Source organism: Sorex araneus, chromosome 2 (genome assembly GCF_027595985.1).
Source record: "Sorex araneus isolate mSorAra2 chromosome 2, mSorAra2.pri, whole genome shotgun sequence".
Classification (NCBI taxonomy): Eukaryota; Metazoa; Chordata; class Mammalia; order Eulipotyphla; family Soricidae; genus Sorex; species Sorex araneus.
This window is the reverse complement of record NC_073303.1, coordinates 91,867,726-91,888,005: the sequence shown is the minus strand read 5'-3', so window position 1 is coordinate 91,888,005 and position 20,280 is coordinate 91,867,726. Positions and strand designations below refer to the sequence as shown.

The 20,280-nt window shown below is 35.2% G+C and overlaps 1 protein-coding gene across 4 annotated transcripts in view; it reads left to right on the top strand.

The window, feature by feature from the left end:
- The window catches only part of KHDRBS3 (KH RNA binding domain containing, signal transduction associated 3), a 153,186-nt gene that overhangs the window by 119,999 nt on the left and 12,907 nt on the right, over positions 1–20,280 (top strand). For 3 of the 4 annotated variants that reach the window (XM_055128257.1, XM_055128259.1, XM_055128260.1), the window contains 3 exons: positions 15,557–15,615; positions 17,476–18,593; positions 19,013–19,071. In XM_055128257.1, coding sequence (XP_054984232.1) covers positions 15,557–15,615; positions 17,476–17,567 — 151 coding nt within the window. In that variant the 3' untranslated portion in view covers positions 17,568–18,593; positions 19,013–19,071. The remainder of the gene's footprint in view (positions 1–15,556; positions 15,616–17,475; positions 18,594–19,012; positions 19,072–20,280) is intronic. The other variant, XM_055128258.1, reaches the window with a different exon arrangement.

Genomic DNA, 20,280 nt, shown 5'->3' with positions numbered 1-20,280 from the left:
TTCTGTCAAGGCAAGTAAAATGAGCTTATTCAGAATCTTCTGGATAGTAAAAAGGAGAGAAAATCATGAACCAGGAGAGTAAAATGAGTCCATATGTACTCAGAACCTTTCCGAAATTGGTCATGGAGTGCAATTCTTTTCCTGCATGTCTCATTTAATACCGCATTAACAGCAAGAGTTAACACATCTCTGTTTTAAAGCTAATAAAACTAGGTTTGAGTCTTACCTAGAATGTAGAATTAGAAAGTTTTGAAGTTTTCCTTATTAAGATATGATCATATTAATATGAATGCTCTGAAACCTACATTTATTTGGTCATTTATTCAGCCAGCATATATTGAATGCACACTGTGCATTGTGCTTGTTGCTTTTAGGAAGCTTCTTTAGATAGAGATGGTCCTGGAAAGGCACACAGGCTAAAAGGAAACAAATACAAACATTTAAATTCAGCAAAATATAGTGATCACTATGAGAGATTGGAGTGAAAATTCAATGTGTCTGTAAATGATCATGTTAAAGCCTGGTTGATTATTCTAGGGAAATTTCACTGAGAAAATGAAAAAATTTACAGGATACAAACAGGGAAGGACATTTTGCAAAACAACATAAACAAGCCCTGCAGTGACATGAAATAATGCTGTTTGCTAATTCCACATCATTTTTATAGGTCTACTGTAATGCACAGAATAGCTGAATAATCTTCTACCATCCATCTATACAAAGAATGGAGGCTTCAGAGTAATACCAGTCATATACATGAGGGACTATACTTAAACATTGTCTGCAGAGAAATTAAAAAGATGACAATGTAGAGGCTGGATTGACAGATGGTAAACCTAGAAGCAGAGACCAATTATGAGGCTTATAATTATAAATTATAAATTCTTTTCATCTTAGGGAAGACTTAAACATCTTCTTGAGAGTCAGTACATCTTTGTTGAAGTGGTATTTTCTGCACTGGAACCCATCTTTACCTGAAACAAGAACAAAAAATTGTATGAGAATGCATAATGATAAATTGAGAAACTATTGTTTGGTATTTTGAATATGTATTTAGTTTTCTTAGCCTCTAAATCAAACATCAGTCCTTCTAAAGAAAAAGAAAACTGGCTTGTGAAGATTAGGTAACTTGCCTAAAGACCTAAGATTAAGCTGTTTATGAGTGTATTTATATCTTGCTTCATACTTCTAACTTGCTGAACAGCTTTTTTTTTTATTACTTTTTATTAGTGAATCACCATGGGGTACAGTTACAAACTTATGAACTTTCATGTTTGCATTTCAGTCATACAATGATCATATACCCATCCCTCCACCAGTGCCCATTCTCCTCCACCAATGTTCTCAGTATCCCTCCCATCATCCCCATCCCATCCCCCATCACCCCACCCAGCCTCAGCGGCAGGGCATTCCCTTTTGTACTCTCTTCTTTTGGGTGTTGTAGTTTGCAAATGAGGTATTGAGTGGCCATCTTGTTTGGTCTGTAGTCTACTTTCAGCACCCATCTTTCAACCGGACTGGGTCCTCCCAACATCCTCTACTTGGTGTTCTCTCTTCTATCTGAGCTGCCTTTTCCTCTAGCATGTGAGGCCAGTTTCCAAGCTGTGGGGCAGACCTCCTGGTCCTTATCTCTACTACTCTTGGGTGTTAGTCTCCCATTCTGTTACTTCATACTCCACAGATGAGGGCGATCTTTCTATGTCTGTCTCTCTCTTTCTGACTTACTTCACTTAACATGATACTTTCCATGTTGATCCACTTACATGCAAATTTCATGACTTCATCTTTTCTAACAGCTGCATAGTATTCCATTGTGTAGATATGCCAAAGTTTCTTTAACTAGTCACTGTTTTGGGCAATCTGTTTTTTTCCAGATTTTGGCTATTGTAAACAGTGCTGTAATGAACATACAAACAGCTGTTTTCTTATATAATATATCCTCTAACGGAATAAGGTGAAGAAATGGTGTATGATCATGATCTCTTTGCTGTAATTAACATAACAAAGTACTAGAGAATGCAGGGCTTAAGTACTGGAAATTCATTTTCTCACAGGACAGAGGCTGGAAGTTCAGGGTCAAAGTGTTGACAGGTTTGGCTTTGGCTCAATCATCTCCTTGGTTTTCAGGTGGCTCATTTCTTACTATGTATTCCCTGGTCTTTCCTCTCTGTGCATTTCTACAATCTCTTTGTGGATCTAAAAATCTTCTTTTATAATGCCAGTAGGCTAATTGAACAAATGAAGATTTACGTAACTTAATCATCTTTTTAAACATCCTGTCTATAAAATACAATGTAAGCTGAGGTGTATATAGGGTTAAGTTTTCAATATATGGAAGGAAGCACAATTATCCCCCCCCATAGGAAAATCACAATAGATTTTAGCACAACACTGTATGTATAAGAATTAGAATGTAGGGGGCTGGAGAGATAGCACAGCGGGTAGGGCATTTGCCTTGCACGCGGCCGACCCGGGTTCAAATCCCAGCATCCCATATGGTCCCCTGAGCATGGCCAGGGGTAATTCCTGAGTGCAGAGCCAGGAGTAACCCCTGTGCATCGCCAGGTGTGACCCAAAAAGCAAAAAAAAAAAAAAAAAAAAAAGAATTAGAATGTAGTACAAATCACTTGAATGGCAGATTTTCTAATCACCCTTCAGATTAAATAATAAGTATTAACAAGGAAATCATCATGTCATCATCTTCATTTAGTTTACTTTGAATTTGGTACTTTTGAATTGATACCTTGAACTTGAGAAATACACTCGCTCTTCTTTCAGCATGTCCCTCAAGTATTGCAAACTTAAAATCTTAACATATAAGGGTCTCGCACACACGTTGAGAGAGTATACTTATCCATTTACAAATCTACATTGGCCCCATAATACTCTTTTGTATGTACTCCTCTATTGTCTTTCAGCTTCTTTGTTTAATGAGACAAATTTCTATCTGTGTGTTCCACTACAATATTCAGCAGTTGACTATTTTGTGATACTTTTGAATCCTTTAGAAATTATATTTCTCTAAGATTTGGATAATAAAGGTGGCCATAAAAGACTTAAGACAGCCTTAGTCAAATCTAATAACTTAAGTAACACCAGGTATTAAACCAAGGAAATAAGGAACTTTGTTTTTCCAATTTTACATAGATTCTTTTAGCAAATAGTGTTTTCTGCCACTACTCTCAAAGAATATATAGCCTTAATATTCACTACAAATAATGCCATAAAACACTTGGTATCTGTAGTCTAAAATTTCTTGATTTTGGCACTTCAGGTTCTATAAATTTAATTTTCTCTTCAATGTTTCTTTCAATTCAGATTGTGAGAATGCATTATGTGGCAATACAATTTCACTAAAGAATTCTTTATTTGGTCTCCTTTTAGAATACAAAACAACTTTAAAAGCATTCCTTGACATGTCAGAATATACTGAAAAAGAGTGTTGAGCAGACTTTTTTTTTTTGCTTTTTGGATCACACCCGGCGATGCACAGGGGTTACTCCTGGCTCTGAACTCAGGAATTACCCCCGGTGGTGCTCAGGGGACCATATGGGAAGCTGGGAATCGAACCCGGGTCAGCAACGTGCAAGGCAAATGCCCTACTGCTGTGCTATTGCTCCAGCCCCATGAGCAGACATTTTAAAGCTACACATTCCACTGGGATGTGTAGTGTTAGTTACTAACACTGTTCAACTCTGTGGCATGTGAAGTGTAGCTAGTCAAAATTCAGATGTTACGGAAGTAAGACCACCAGACACAAATACTTAAGTAATAAATAATGCAAAACAAAATATTGTTTAAATTAATTTTACTTGTTTACCTTGGGTTTTTTCTTGATTGACTACTAGAAAAGTTTAAATTACAAATGTGTGTGTCTGTTTTAATTTTATTTCTCTTGGATATAACTGAGTTAAAGTTTCTAGCTGTGTCTCTGCCATAAAAGCACAGTCATTGTATCTAGATTAGTCACAGATACACCTGGGCTAAGAAAGGCACACCACTGAAGAAAATAAAGAATGTCAACTCATTCATGTTAATTTTAAGTTTCTATTTTAATGTTTTATGTTGTGTGTAAGATATCTTTTGACGATTGTAGTACACATATAACACTGGAATAATTAGAAATACAAGCTCAAAAAATGTTTTTGCTTTTATTTATATGCATACATGTACCGTAATGGACATTTGGAGATCCATGATGATTAGGAGATCAACAGTTTATTTGACTTTGGGCCAGTTACTTCACCTTTCTAACTGTTTGTAAAAAGTGTAATTTCAGTTTCTTCACTAAAGGGTGAATCTGAATGTGGAATGAGATGGGAAACCCCAATGTGAACCATGTGAAAGTAGACAGCTGTCCCCAAGACCTCTCTGGGAGACTCAGGAAGAGAAAGCTAACCACACTGAGTAAAAAGCTCTCCATCCTACACACCTTGCCAGTCCTAAATTGCTTCTACTCCTTTTGCAGGAATGACCAAGAGAAACAGGTGCGAGTAATTACAGCAGGATAGTGCATCTAAATGACATATAGGAAGAGTTAAGAGGATTAGTCTGTATTGATTTTTACAGCATTGAAGTGTGATTGGTTAGGTGAGCAACCTTAGCCACCCGAAAACAAAATAGAAAAGGATATCAGAGTGGTATTGTATGGCTGCTTAGATTACTGGCTGTGGGACAGGTGCCTCATTTGTGAATTTCAAATTTTATAAACCATGTACAATTTATTATATTGTTTTCTCTTAAAAGTTTTTTTTCTAGAAGATTTTACAAACTCTGATTTTTTTGTTCCACTGTTGAAATATTTATTTAAAATTAGAGCACAAACAAGTAATCCCTGCAGAGGGATAGAAAATTCAGTATGGCTCAGCTACATTTCCCCATTGATTTTTGTAATGACCCAATAGTGCTAATACTGTAGTGTAAAGTAAAGCATTGTTTATCTATCTTCATATATTTGAAGATTAACAACATGTCAGCACAATTACTGTGAAGAGAAATATGAACTATTCTTTAACATACTGGAATTAGAATTGACTCAGAATTGTTATTGATTGATTCCTATAGATACACAGCTCCGAGATAGCTATAGAGAAGAGGAAAAGAAGAGCAGATGATAAATGGCCTCAGCCTCAGAGACTTGTCCCTTCATTAACATTATTTGAGTCTTCACAGAAATCAGTCTTAAGACCTGAAACATTTGTAAATAAATCCATTTTTCTAACATAAATTACTTTACTTAATGGAATAAAATTTCATCAATGTTTGATTTATGGCAGTTATTACATAATAACAATAGTTAATATTGAATTAAACTGAAAATTGGCTAAAAGAGTAGATTTTTTTAGATTAAGTCCAGTAATCACTACACTATGTTTTTGATATTTTTCCTACTTTAATCAGATATATAATAAATTTTATATTAAAGATATAATGCCTTATCTTTGCAATAATCAAACATAGAACAGTTTTTTCTGTGTAAGAAAGGTAACGGTTGTGATATTTAACAACTTTTCTAGAAATACACAGCAGAAAAACTTTGGAAACTTCATTTCTGTCTGACTCTAAAAAAACATTATCCAGATGGATTTTTTATTAATACACAAAATCATTATTGACTTTTTAATGACAAAACTGCACCTAAGTCCTTGTATCCAACTAAGCAGAGTAATAGGATCTGTCAGAAGCTATAAGTACTGGTGGTGCACTTTCAAATGCCAATTCCAAGGAAAGCAATGAGACAAAATTAATGTTGCCATATTCCCGACTCTCTGCTTTGTTACTGCTTCCTTTGGCAGTTTTGCTTTATGTCCAATAACGACTTTTCAAGAGCTGACCTATGAAGGTCTGAAGATAATTTTGAATTTTGAACTGGAAATGACAGCCTATTGTTCAACAAAAAATAAAATCACAATTTTTAAAAAAGACTGATAAAGAGAGAGTTAATGGGTTGTGCTTTCCTTGACTGTGACTGACTCTGGCACAATCTCTATCCTGCCTAACAGGCCCCTATCACATTGCAAGTAATTCTTGAGCACTGACAGGTTTGGTGTATTAAACTCCTCAAAATATGTATATTGAGACAGAGTAATGTTTTCCAGCATATTTAGTGACACTTGCTGTGAGTCAGTTTTCATATGTTCTTCAAATAACAGTAAAAAACAGGTAACGCATTTTTAAATAAAACATGTGCAGTCAATTTTACATTTGTAGTGACTGGATTTTAAAGTTATTGGAAATTTAATTATTAAATACATGATTGAATGTTACCACATTATTTATGATTAATTTGTTTCAGGTTTAATGTATTGAAATCACAAATAGGAGAGATGATAAGCATAAATGACAAATATCAAAGTTGGAGACATATGCCTGAAATTTGGTAAACACTTATTTAGCATTTGTTTTACCCTTTATTCGGCCAATTATTGTCTCACTTCTTAAGGTGAAAATTTGGTTATGAGTCTGATATTTGAAGGAATAAAATATCACTTGCTACTTGCTAAGCATTATTTGCTATAGAACCTCTAATGTTTCTAGACTTTTACTTTACAGATAATGGTCAGAGAACTTGACCAAATCAAATAGCTAGTGTGTAGCACTCAGGCCCTATAGCCAGTTCTCTGTAAGATCAAGATCTCACTCTTTTGCTTAACTTCAAAGCAGTTACTAAAAATATGCATCCCCAGAAATACAGAGATTATCTGTGCTCCTTATTCACTACATGGAATCGTCATGCACACATGTATGGAAATGCAATTGCAGGTCAGAGGCACGATAAGTGGTAATAAATCAACTGCCACTGTCACTTCACTCTTTAACGTTCTTGAGAATACACGAGATTTATCACTGAGGAATTGTAGGATAATGGTAGTATGTGAAAACAAAGTCCACTAGGGAGATGTACTACATCATTTGGATTTAGCGCTGCCATCTGCCTAATAGTGTTGAGAAGACTACAGTGGTACTTATGATCAGCCATTCATAGCGGTGACAGATGCTGCCGGGAGTGTACATACCAGGAAAGAAGTTCGTTACTAAAATGTACATTATGTGACGGGATTTCTAAAAAGTGGGAATGTTGACTATCCAACTTCCAGTTTTAAGGATGCATTGTACAAAGTCTAATGTGTTTTTGGTGAGGGTATATTTTGTGGTTCATGCCCTCAAACTGTTTCATTCCTCTATGTTTTGTGCATTCTCACATTTTTTTGATTAGTTTCTAAAATTTTCTGAACAAATTTCTGTACTGTTTTTAGTGAAGAAAAACAACACAACTTCTGTATAATTCCTGACTTACAACTGCGAGGAATGGTTTAGTAAGAAGACTATAAGCTCTAAATCATGTAAACTTGAATTACAAACCCCACTTTCCCTTGCTTCTTGGGATGTGTGATTGTTGACCCAGTTACTTCTCATTCTTACCTACTTACATATAAAATGATGATAATTTTTGACTTGCACAATCATGATTAAATGAAATTGCAGATGTATTGTACATGGTAGAAGTACAGTAAACATTGTGATTAACTGAGCAGTGACCATAGAAGATGACTAAATGACAAGTTTAGAAAACTTACAAAAAGGATTGTATAAACATATCTAAGGGCCTCTACTCTTTAAAAAAAAAAGTGAACAACGTCTGGCAAAATTCAAGAAAAAATGATAATAAGTCATACCTTTCCCCTTATCCTTTGGATAAATTGTAGTATAATTAAGTAAAAAGGGGTATAATATTTGAGGAAAAGTTAATTAATGCATCTTGAGCTTATTAAATTTGAGGTATTCACACAGTTTTAATACAGAAATGGTTTGCCTTTAATTTGTAATTTAAGTAACTTAATTTTATTCTAGTTTTTCTCTGTCATTGAAAAAATGTTGTATTATGTTTAGGTTTTTAAACTGAAGTATGATTTTGGTTTGGTTTTTTGCGTTGCTCTGTTGCTCTGTTAAAGTGTATGTGTATGTGTCTTGGATTATACTGTAAAATGGAATGCCAGTTTTTGCTTTTGTTGATCATTTCTTAGTTTGATATTTTAGTTTTTTAGGATTAACAAAAAGGTCATGTCCATAGAGAAACAAGAAATTAATCATCAAAATTTTTGTCCATTCCATAAATGTGCCATCTATAAACATTTATTAAATTTGAAGCGGAATTTGTTGCTCATAAGTTTATGCATTAGAAGTTATTATATAATTAAATCATTACACTTATGAGTAAAGGATAACAAATATAGTCCTAGATGTTGATGAGTTTTAGAAACATTGAATCACTTGTAAAAATGCATATATGTGTGTTTGTGTGTCTATGTTTATATATTAGTATATTAATAAGTATAATTATATAATAAAATATATTTAAGATATATATATATACACTCAAACATGCATATATGAAGAAAGCACCTGGTAAGATTAAGAAGCCTATGTATATCAGATTAGCCAGAGTTACGTGTATTAAGTGATGCCTTCATTTAGATTAAATAGGACTTTGTTAATGAGAAGGAAAGACAACAGGCCTAGATTTGAGTCACATTGCAGACAGTTGTGGCCGTGTTATGTGACTTCTGCTGTAGCTTCCCCATCTGTAATATGAGGGTGATGATTGCATTCCTCATAGGTTGTTGTAAAGTTCAGTGAGTCAATACACCATATGTTAGATAACTCCAGTGGAGTCTCTGGATAGTGATTGCCCCTTGGATTATTTGAAGTTTATGATCAAAGAAAATGTGATTACGGAGGGATGAATGAATACCATGTATCATGAATTGGAAGCAAGGGAATTTAGAAGGAGAATGGTCAGTTCTAACAATATAATAGTACAAATTGTAAGATTAGTGGTGCTAAATATTAACTACAAATGGGATAAAGGATTTGTATATGAGCTATATTTTATCTAATAGAAAATTTAATTATGGCTATCTTGATCTGACCCAAATTTTTTCCAATGAAAAAATGCAGTGAAAAATTATGTTGACTTGTTTGTGGATCATTTATGCTTTGCTTGAAAACACATTAAATTGATCACAAGGCATTGATCCCAATTATGTGAATAAATTTGATTTTATTGAAGTATTCATGGTTTATTCTTTTGTTTTTCTCATATTTTTCAAAGACTTGGTTATTATTTGGAATATGTATGTAAAATTGAGTGCATATTTTTGTAAAATTGAATGCATATTTACATATTTCTAGAACTGTGCACATGGTAAGTTTCCTCTTTACATTTTTGTTGTTAGTGTGTGGTGGGGGGGTGGGAGGATAGCTACAGCTCTTTAAATCAGTAGTTATTTCAACCAGAACGCTTCCTTTATCTTTCTTTGCCTTATACCCACTTTTGCCGTACTCTCTTAAGTAATAAGCCAATATTCTCTTTTTGCCTTTAGTCTCCAGTAGTGTTTGCTAGATTATTCAGAATCTGAATTCTATCTACAGAAAGCAGCCCCACTCAGCAGTCAGCTTTTTTCTATTTGTATTTGTATCCCCCATGACTAGTACAATACTGATTCAGAAAGAAATCTTTGTGTTTTTCAGTTGCATTGATGGCATTTAAGAGTTTATGTCTGTTTTTAAAGCTTCATATTGAAAATACAATGATGAAATCTGGTACCATTGGAAGTCTAATGTGAAAATGATGTACTCAGGAATTTTAAAGAAAAGTTACACAAATGGCTTAAAAAATGATAGACTTAATGCAGCCTTTTTTAAAAAATTGGGGAGGAGGATGTGGTTCAGTGATGAGTGCTTGCTTTGTAATGTGATATCCTGAGTTCAATATATTACACTACCAAAAAATAAAATAAAATTAGTTCCAGAGCAATAGTACAGTGAGCAGGGTGCTTGCCTTGTGTACATGGTCCAGGTTCAGTCCCCAGTAGTGATCCCTGAGCACAGAGAAAGGACTAAGCCCTGAGCACTGCTGGGTATATCCCCAAAACAAAACAAAGAAAATCTTCCTGGGTTCCCACCAGACTTAGAATGGGTAAGCTTTACAGCACCAACTGTTGGGCAAACTGTAGACTTATAGTGTTGCTATGACTCTCACGCACATATAGATATGACATTACTCTAGAATATTTTGGCATTTTCTTTTAAAAAAGAAGCATATCTCTATCCAGGAATATTTTTTCAGTGTTGGGGAATGCAGTTTTGATCCCTGGTGCTGCAGAAAATAAACACAGATCTACCCTGTATAGCAGTATTTGCATTCCTAATAATTTTATTTAAAGGAAAAATAATCCCTGTGCTCATGGTAGATTTACTTAGCTATGAAAATGAACACATTATTGGCTCTAATACAGATGAAACTTTTTTTTTTTTTTTTGCTTTTTGGGTTACCCTGGCTGTGCTCGTGGGACCATATGGGATTCTGGGAATCGAACCAGGGTTGGCCATGTGCAAGGCAAATGCCCTACCCGCTATGCTATTGCTTCGGTCCCTACAGATGAAACTTTTAAGAAAATATTTTAAAAGTGCTCCTATAAAACTTTCAGTCTAATGAATGAGGTATTGTTTGTAATTACTTAAGTATCACCGATAATTGATAATCATCTGAGCAGGCAAACTAAAAGAAAAAGAAGGAAACAAATGATGAGGACTGATACTAGGAAAGTAATAACTAGTCCTTGAGTAAGCCTAACGCCTAGAGTTTCTAAGAGTTACATAAAGTGTCTAAAGAACAGTCAATAAGATCCATTTCATGATACATCTGAACAGAGTCTTAAAAGTTTTACAAGAGAATTTGGTTCTTATAAACCAAGGTGCACTTCTTACCTCCCCTTTTCAGGCTGATCCAGGCTAATGTCATCTTGCTTCAAGAGTAACAAAAGCCAAGTAGCAGTTTGCCCCACCTCACTTATGAACGCTATATTACCATTTTTCCAAACTGCAAAGAGTGATTTTTCCCCCCAAATGTGCTGTGATTATGTATTTAACATAATACTAAGCAAATCCCCTGCATAGCTTCAATTTTATGTTCAAGTAATTTTCTTTTTTTTTTTTTTTTTTTTTTTTTTTGCTTTTTGGGTCACACCTGGCGATGCACAGGGGTTACTCCTGGCTCTGCACTCAGGAATCACTCCTGGCGGTGCTCAGGGGACCATATGGGATGCTGGGGATCGAACCCAGGTTGGCCGCGTGCAAGGCAAACGCCCTACCCGCTGTGCTATCACTCCAGCCCCTGTTCAAGTAATTTTCTAATCAGTGTCTGACACCTTTTTTTTAAATTGTATCCGTGGTGTGTTTGAAACACATATAGTTTTCAGTAGATATTTATTTAATAAATATATAGAGCTAGAAGTTGGTAATTGGTAAGCTATGTAATTGTCTTAATTTTTGTTTTATTTTTTAAATTTCGAATTAAAACACAATTTCCATATGTAAAATAGCTTAGCTTAGTTCTACATATTTGAAGTCTGAGACTGAATAATTTGATAGGAAAATTTATGCAAGCTAATACTCTTCAGAAACAGTAAAAATTCATCATTTATTATCTAATTTCATTTCACAAGGATGCCGATAACCTCACAGAAATTTGCATAAGGGACTGTAGAGATAGTACAGCAGTAGGGTGCCTCCCTTGCATGCAGCCTGCCTGAGTTCAGTCTTCCTGCCCCTGTAAGGTTTCTCAAGCCAGGCTGCTGCAGAGCCAGTAGTGAGCAAGCCCTGAGCACGCTGGGTGTGGCCCCCAAACAAATAAAAATTTACATAGTGTTTCTTCCAAAACCAGTTATTTCTCGTACATAAATATTGCAGATAAATTCTGCATTCACAGATAAGCTTTCTTATGGAGCAATAGATAATTATTTTGATCTATCTACAACAAAATGTGTACCAAAAATATCCCCCAAAAGAGACTGAGTATAGCAGATGGAAGTACTGCTTACCAAAAACAAATGCAAGATTAATAAATGATCCAGTGAAATACTGTGAGCTTCTCGTAAAGTGTGGATAGATTGTTTTGAATGTTTCTGAGAGCCAAAAAATTCAGTACAAGGATACATGACTTGGCATAAAATATATTCAGATTTATATATTCACAGAGAAAAATAAAAATAGGAGCCCAGCCTTCATTTAATTTTCTGGCTAATGATCTTATATTTCTTTTTTTGTGTGTGTAGGGGAAGGGGGGTATATATTATATTGTGAAATTACTCATCAGCAACTTTCTTAAGCTCCTCTCAGACTGGGGCTCCTTCATGACCTTTATCTCATACTTAAGACTTTCCCAACCCTGCATCTATATTAAAAGATGGGCTCTATGTTTAGTTTTAGTCTCCAAACTATTCTCACCTAATTTTGGGTGGTTGTCTGTTGATGACACAGCATATTTTTTAAACCATCTTTTGCTGGAAAAGTGTGATAAAGAGACTGTTTTCTTGTATGTAGATGAAATCTTAGTTCTAAAGTTGGTGTTTTTGAAAACTTATTATTGAAGTTAATCAACAGCTATAGTTAAAATGTTGAAGTTTGTGTCAGATGCCTAAGGGCCTGTGAGGCAGGACAGCAGTGAGAATGCTTCTTTTTATACAGACAGCCTGTTCTTGATCCCCAAAAATTCATATTGTCCCCTGAGAAACACCACTGAGTGTGACCCCCCATGCCCTCAAAAAAAAAAAAAAAAGCTATGTCTAACTGAACTCCAGTTCTGGTTGTTCGGAAATCCATAGATCAACTTGTAAAAAAATACTTTTCTTCTATACTGAAAGCACTAAGAACTAGATGGGTAGGAAAGAAATGAGGAGAGTTGGAGTAGGGGATGTTGGCTTGGGCATGGGGGAGGAGGGAATTGGGGGACAAATTAAGTAATGGGAATGAAGAATGTTCTCTGAACAGACAAAAACATAAGCAAAGGCCAAAATCAGATTGATTCCAGTGAACGTCAGTAGAATTTGGTGTGAAAGTTGAAGAAGAGGGATGGCAGGGATTTCTTCTTAATCTAGATATGGAGAGATCTGAGGGCTTGGATCTTTTGTCCTTCTGAACCCATTGATAGTATATGCTCAGGGTCACATGACCTTTGTTCCATTGCCAAATTTGCTCCTTGTTATTTCTTGGCTCATGTTTATAGAATCAGGCCCCTTGCAGAAAATGAGTTAATGCCGAGCATTTTGATATCCTTGGACTCCTCAGTGGGGTTGAACATGGAAGGACAGAAGGTCTAGGAACACGTGGTGTAAAGCCCACTCTGAATCTATTAAGAGAGGAAAGCCTTTGCCGCTAGAATTTTTTTGATAGGGTTGAGGATATATGTGGCCAAATGTTTTTTCTTTCCTGTTATAAATCCTCTTAGTCATATCCATAAATGAAAAATCTTTAGTGGTTGTTTTTTTTTTTTTTTGACCCTTTGCCATTTGTTGGTTTTTTACTTTACCCTTGGAAAATAGCACACATCTTTGGTTAATAGACATTTTAGGTGCACAAAATGAAATGCTGTGAAAGCAATTCAGATGGAACTGACAGGTATGAGAATGGGGCTCAGCTGCTTCAGCTTCTTGGCTTGATGACAGTCCTGCAATAAATAATCAGAAACTGGGGGAAATGATAGAAAATGTCAGTTTAAGGTTTTCACTTGTCAAAACTAAGATAGTCTTATCACCAAGCCATTGCGGGACCAAATTATACTACTCTTTATCCGTCCCGTTTATTGGAAAACACAGGGTTTTTTTTGTTTGCTTGTTTGTTTTGTGGGGGTGTGAGGACCGGCACAGGGGTTGAGTTTTGGCTACACCCAGCTGTGCTCAGGGCTTAGTTCTGGCTTTGCTTTCAGGAATTACTTCTAGAGGGCTCCATGTCCAGCTCCAGTAGGCCATGTGTAAGGCAAGCGCTTTTTTGCTCTGGCTCTCTGGAACATTCTCTGTGTGTGTATGTTGTTTACCTACATGTACATGATTGTGATATGTATATGTATAAATAATGCCAAATAGTGTTAGAACATTTTGGAGTCAAAGTTTTCATTTACCCTGAGGAAATAAAAAGGACTCTTAATTTGAGTCAAAAACAGTTGTTTACTCATTACTGAAAGGATGCTTTGGAAGCCGCTATTTAATTCTCATGTTTATTAGTCTCAGTCCCTGTCTTTTGCAGTGAGTGCCAGGTTAAACAGTGGGGATCTGGCTGAGTAAAGGAAATTCTTTTCCATTTATGAAGAGGTTGCTCTCATTTTTTCTGTGCAACAGAGTTAAAATTCTTAAGAGTATCCACATTTTATTTGTCTTAAGGAAGGGAAAGTACATTTCTGGCAGAAAGATCTATCCGGTCAAGTTTAAGACAAAAACAGACCTTCACCTCTCTCTCATCGGAATCTGAACTCCAAGTGTGGCCTTGCAATCCAATGGGTTTGGCGTCTTTATTTCCCTGTGGGATTAAGCTTGTGTCTATCTCTTTATGCCCTGCAGTTGCAGTTTTCTTCTCTGTAGTATGGATATGACCTCAGGGGCAGTTCTGTTGACTCTAGTGTGGGTCTCAGGAGCTGCTATGGAGTGATACAACATGTATTTTATTAATATTCCCATAAATAGATTCTTAAGGTGTTCACCTTCTGAACTGTATCGTCATCCAGGAGCTGGAATTATGGAAATGTTTATTTTCATGACAATCCAAAATATTAAATTGAAGATGACAATTTCTCTACAAAAATAAGTAGAGTGGGGAAGGGGAAAGTGTGGTAGTCTGAAGGACTGCTCTTTGTCACATACTCAGAACAGTATCCCGTACTAACTATAGCTACTTATGGTTTAGTCTGGGCTTTCCCAAGTTGAGATATATTTTGTACTTGTAGCCTGGCTTTCTTTTGCATACCTTTAAAATGGTCATGGCGTTAAGCTCCCACTTGTAGGTTCATAGCTCAAGATGTTGCCTTCCCTTTTCACAGACCCTATAAGGGCATCCTGACCAGAGAGCACACAACCTCCTTTGCTTGATATAGTTATTGTATTGAATCCCATGTGGCTGGCTGTTTTCTGGTGGTTATCTTCACTAGCACCCATGACTTTAAAACAAATCATTTTAGGTGCTGTATGATAGTGCATCCACAGTCTACACAGGATCCAATTTTCTGCAACTAGTTCTCCCTTTCTATATGTAATTCATTTATTGGAAGGAAGCTTTGGTTTCTCTCCTCCTCCACTGGTACGTACCACACATGAGTGCAACCCAGTTCTTCATATATACTGTATGTATATTCTTCATATACTGTAACTATCCACTGAACATCTCTCTTTTGCCAGACACTCCACTCCAGGTCAGATACAGTTTTTCATGTATATAGAAAGCACTTTCTGTTTTTTGAGCAATTGCTCGAAATTGTCAGACACCTTTATTATGTACTAGAGTAGAGAGCTAAGACAGGGGCCTTAGATGATACTGAAGCTTAATCCTTTTGTATTACAGCTGTCATCTCAGTAGAGATTTCTTTCAGATTTAGCCTTCCTCTTTTTTAGTTTTTTTTTTTTTTAAATTTTAGGATATGTCATTGAATATCATTTAAATTCACCCTCAAGTCATTTGTTCTAACTGTGATTTTACCTTTTCTTTGTCTATTTGTTTACGTGTATTTCAGTGGTGGTGATTACTATGATTATGGACACGGGCTCAATGAAGAGAGTTACGATTCCTATGGTAAGTGACTGGACAAGGAATGTGATTATAAGAGATCTTACTTGAGGTGGAAGTTGTAATATATTTTGACTCTGAAACAGGTTCTTCTTAGTTTATCTGTGCATATCTAGGTATTTTTAGAAACTTATTTAATATTTAGTTTTTCTATTTGAAGGAGACTAAAGACTTGGAGAAAATTGCAGAAAATCAAAAACTCCAAACATAGATTTTCAGTTTGGGTTGATTGCCACACACCGATTTTCTCATCTGCGGAGTAGTTGCCAAACTGCAGATACTTGACAGCATGATTTTTTTTTAAGTATCTTTGCTTCATGGTATTAAAGGAAAATGAAGATTTGACACTACAGCTCTAAAGTGGTTTTAGATATCACCCCGTCTTTATATTATAATTCATCCCCAACTGCAAATACTCTAAGGCCATTACAATGGAAGTCACTTCACAAAGGTTGCAGAAGCATTGACCTGGAAAAGATGGAACGCTTTATCAGGCTTGCAAAGATACAGCAAAACCTTACATCATTTAGTGCGACTGCTAGAGATGCTGGGGAAACCACGTGCAAAGTCTCACTATGCAGAAAAGTCTCAGTATGCAGAAGGATGACAGTTTTAATTACAAGAATTGGCAAACAAACAAAGTAATGATGGTAAGATGCTCGTTTGCCGCAAGGCAAGATCAGAGAAGCTGAAGCTTCAATCATTTGCGAAGCTCTGATGAACGCACATGAAATGGGATTCTGGCTAATGGATGTGATGACATTTTTCTGAACATAACTGAAAAGCCACTTTTCAATGATTCTTTTAATAAGTACATTTTATTATGTCATCTACCCCAAGATGTGATGACCTTAGGATGGACTTTTTTGTTGTTATTATTCATAACACTTAAGAGAAATACCTTGGTTTGCTGAATGCCATCTACTGAAATTGAAATGGGTTGGCTTGAGGGAATGACGCTGATTGCATGTTTGTATCAAAGAAGAGGTCATTCTAAGCATATTTCCTTCACAGATTTTTTTTTAAATTGGTCTCTGTGGACACATGGCTTTTAAGTTGCTGTATGTTGCAGCAGACATGTTAACTCTTTGCTGTCAAAAATGGTAGATCTCTCATTGAAAGTGCTGAAATAGAAGAAGTGCAATTTCAGGAGATAGAGACATAAAATGTCCTTGTTTCTAACACTGTCATTTGGTATGGATATAATGTTGTAAATGAAATTTGACACATCATTAAGTTTTTCTCATGTTTGGTATTATAGTTTATAGTATATAGTATATATATAATATATACATATAGTTTATAGTTATAAAACTTTCCAAAGCTTTTGCTTTCAATGAAGCACCTATGAAAATTAATGAGACCTTTCTCTTGATATCTTACTATTCCTACTTTGCTTTCCAGTTTTTCCGCTTTTGGCTTCATAATTTTTATTTGTGTTTTCTTTGTTTTTGCAACTAAAACTAAAAACTTATTGGATCTTTTTCTATATTCGGTTCCATTTATAAATTTCTGATGTCCAGCAAAAAGACATTCAGTTTGTATTTTGAACTTTGTGAGCTTTTTCAGATGAATGACCAAAAGGAAAATTCTTCAAAATTATTTGCCCTGCAAAAAACACAAAAATATGTTTGCATATTGATAGGGTTTACTAGTAAGATAACTATTTTCATTATGCTTCTACTTTTTATAATTAAACTTGTGTGTGAGTGTGTGTGAGTGTGTGTGTGTGTGTTTTCAGTTCATCAGGAGTCTAGATCTTCAATAAGAAATCTACCTTTGCTTCAGGGCTAAGTCGGTTTCTGAAAATGAAGCCAGTATGACCCATAGCAGTGATCTAACTGCAATTTATCTCACCTACTTTAGGGCAAGAGGACTGGACTAATTCAAGGCATAAGGCACCCTCAGCGAGGACCACGAAGGGCGTCTACAGAGACCAGCCATATGGCAGATACTGATTGTACTGTCTGATGTTGTGAAATAGCCAGTCTCCACCAGTCCCGTATACTGTTCAAAGTAATTTTTTTCTATGAACAATCCCTTTTTAAATAAATCAAATGCTTAAAATCTGAATGGATGGAACTTAAAACTTACTTTGTTGAAACATCAAGCTTGGCAGAAAGAAAAAAAAAGACATGTAAAATTCTGTTATTTCCAGTCTGTATATGAAAAAAATAGGTCATCAAAAGAAAAAAATAACTTTGATTTAACTAGTGTTAAAAAAAATAGGTTTACTAAATATGTTAATCCATCCTTTTAACATAAGCCTCACCTTTCATTTTAAAGGTTTCCATAGAATTTAGTTATTTTATCTTTCAGCCATATGCTATTTTTTTTTCTCTTGCCAACATGCGTAAAAAGGGAAGCCAATGACAAGTGCAAATAATGTGGTATTCTTTTGTAACTCAAGTCTTGAAATGTTCTGTAGTGTTAAGCAAAGTCTTCTCTTGCTTGATACTAAATAAACTTTTGAAAGAAATTTTGTGTGTGTGAGCTAACAGTTTCATGCTTTTCTTATTAAAAAGGCCTTCATAAATAGCTGTAAACAGGGAAAGAATCATTTAACAACGCTTGTCATAAAAGGGTCACACTAAACATTGTACAGCTTATTTTAAAAGTGGTATAAAATTAAATGTACCATTATATATCCTCACTGTAGGTTTAAATGCTGCTTAAAGAGTCCAACTGGTATCAGGCTGCTTTGTGGCACGTTAAAACTACGCAAACCAAATCTTGTTTAAAAACTGGTTTAAAATAACTACTGATTTTCTGAAAAAGATGTGATCAGTTTTCATCTTGTTGAGCATTTTTTCACTAGTGCAACTTTGGATTTTTTATGAGAATTTTGGTACCTTAATGAACACCTCGCTCCATGCTGGAAGCAATAAGCACAAAGCTTTAAAAGACATTCTGACTTGACTAATTGAGGTCGCACTCGCCAAGGCTGAGGATGTGTAACCCTTAAACGGTCTTCATTTTCAAAGGTAAATAAATCAAATAAGATTTTAATCTCACTTAATTTATCTTAATATAACTAATAAAACCAGAAAGATTACAACTTAGCAAGTTTTCATTATCCATTTTAGAAAGGTTTAAGGAGCACCTAAATTCTCATTTTAAAAAGTTTAATTTGTTTTAGTAATCTAAAAAGCCTTAGTTTAGCCAGTTTAATTGGGGCCAATTATTCCCTGTTAAACAAATGTAAAACCTCATAACTAGTTGTTTGTAATAGTAATACATTATTTGATTAGTAATTGAGGGCACTTCTTAAAACTGACAAATATTTAATAAAGTTATTCTTTAATCATTTGACTTTTTGAAATTGTAGATTATGTGAAATGTTTAATTTTTATTTCTGAGGGATTTTCTTCTCTTTGAGTAAAAAGGTCTTTTCTTTTATTAGGAAGTGTCAGCCATCTTGAAAAGTCAAAGGAACTGGTTTTGCACCTAGAGCAAGAAAAGGTAAGTGCCTTTTGTTGCAATTATTTTTATGTGCAGAAAAGATGAAGACAATTTCATGCTTGTTTAAAGTCATATAGAAAATGTTCCATGTTAGTTTCTATTACTGTCAGTAGTGATTATGGCAAATTAACTCCTCCAGTCAGAAAAGAAGCTTTCAGGATGAAAACAAATCAGACCAGGTCGACTCTGTTTAAACTCTAGAGGTCACAGTCTCAGATTCTGGCAGCATTTAAATGATCAAGTTGTTTTCTTCAATACAGATATGACAGTCTAGTCAATAACTTAATTTTTTCCAATTTATTAAGCTTAAAAAGCAGTTTACTGAGTTAAATGTTTAATATGACTCTCTTATTTTTTTTTTTAGAAATACGTATTTATCATTTCCATAGGCAATAAATCACATGAGCGTACAGATTTGGGAGAATAATTATCTTGGGCACATTGAAGTAAGACAGTTTGTCTAGTTTGCTGACTTTTTTTAGATTTCATAATGCAAATTATTAGTTTTTAAGATAAAAGTTATAAGTTGTTATCTATAATTATAAACTTTTTTGCCTAGTGATGTTTGAAGGAAAATTGTTATCAGTCTGATCTCGTTTGTCAGACGTGATTGGCTTTTTTTCCCCCAATTTAAAGTGATCTTAAAATAAATAAAATAAAGTGATCTACTTTGGTGGGTCAGCTAGCACTGTAGTGAAGGTGCCTTCTCTGCCCGTGGCAGAGGTGGGTTCCATCCCCAGTTGAATTTCCTGCTCCTTACAAGGCCCCCCTAACACTGCTAGGAGTGATTCCCTATCATAGAGCCTCGAGGAAGCCATGAGCACTGCCAGGGGTGGCCTTGAAGATAGATAGAAAAATAATTTAAAAGTTAGCCCCTCTCCAGAGGAAACAGTTTGAATAGAATTCGATAAGTTTTCAGGATGTGTAACTTCCACACGTAGTCTTCTTTTTGTTTTGTGTCTTAAATTATCAGCAACATTACTTAAATACTGACAATCCAAAGATTTTTATTCTAAGGATTTGTACTTAGGCTATGTTTATAAAAACTGTTTGCTATGTTATCCAGCCCATGGGCTGGAGCGATAGTGCAGCAAGTAGAGTGTTTGCCTTGCACACGGCCGACCCGGGTTTGATTCCTCTGCCCCTCTCAGAAAGACTGGCAAGCTACCGAGAGTATCTCGCCTGCATGGCAGATCCTGGCAAGCTGCC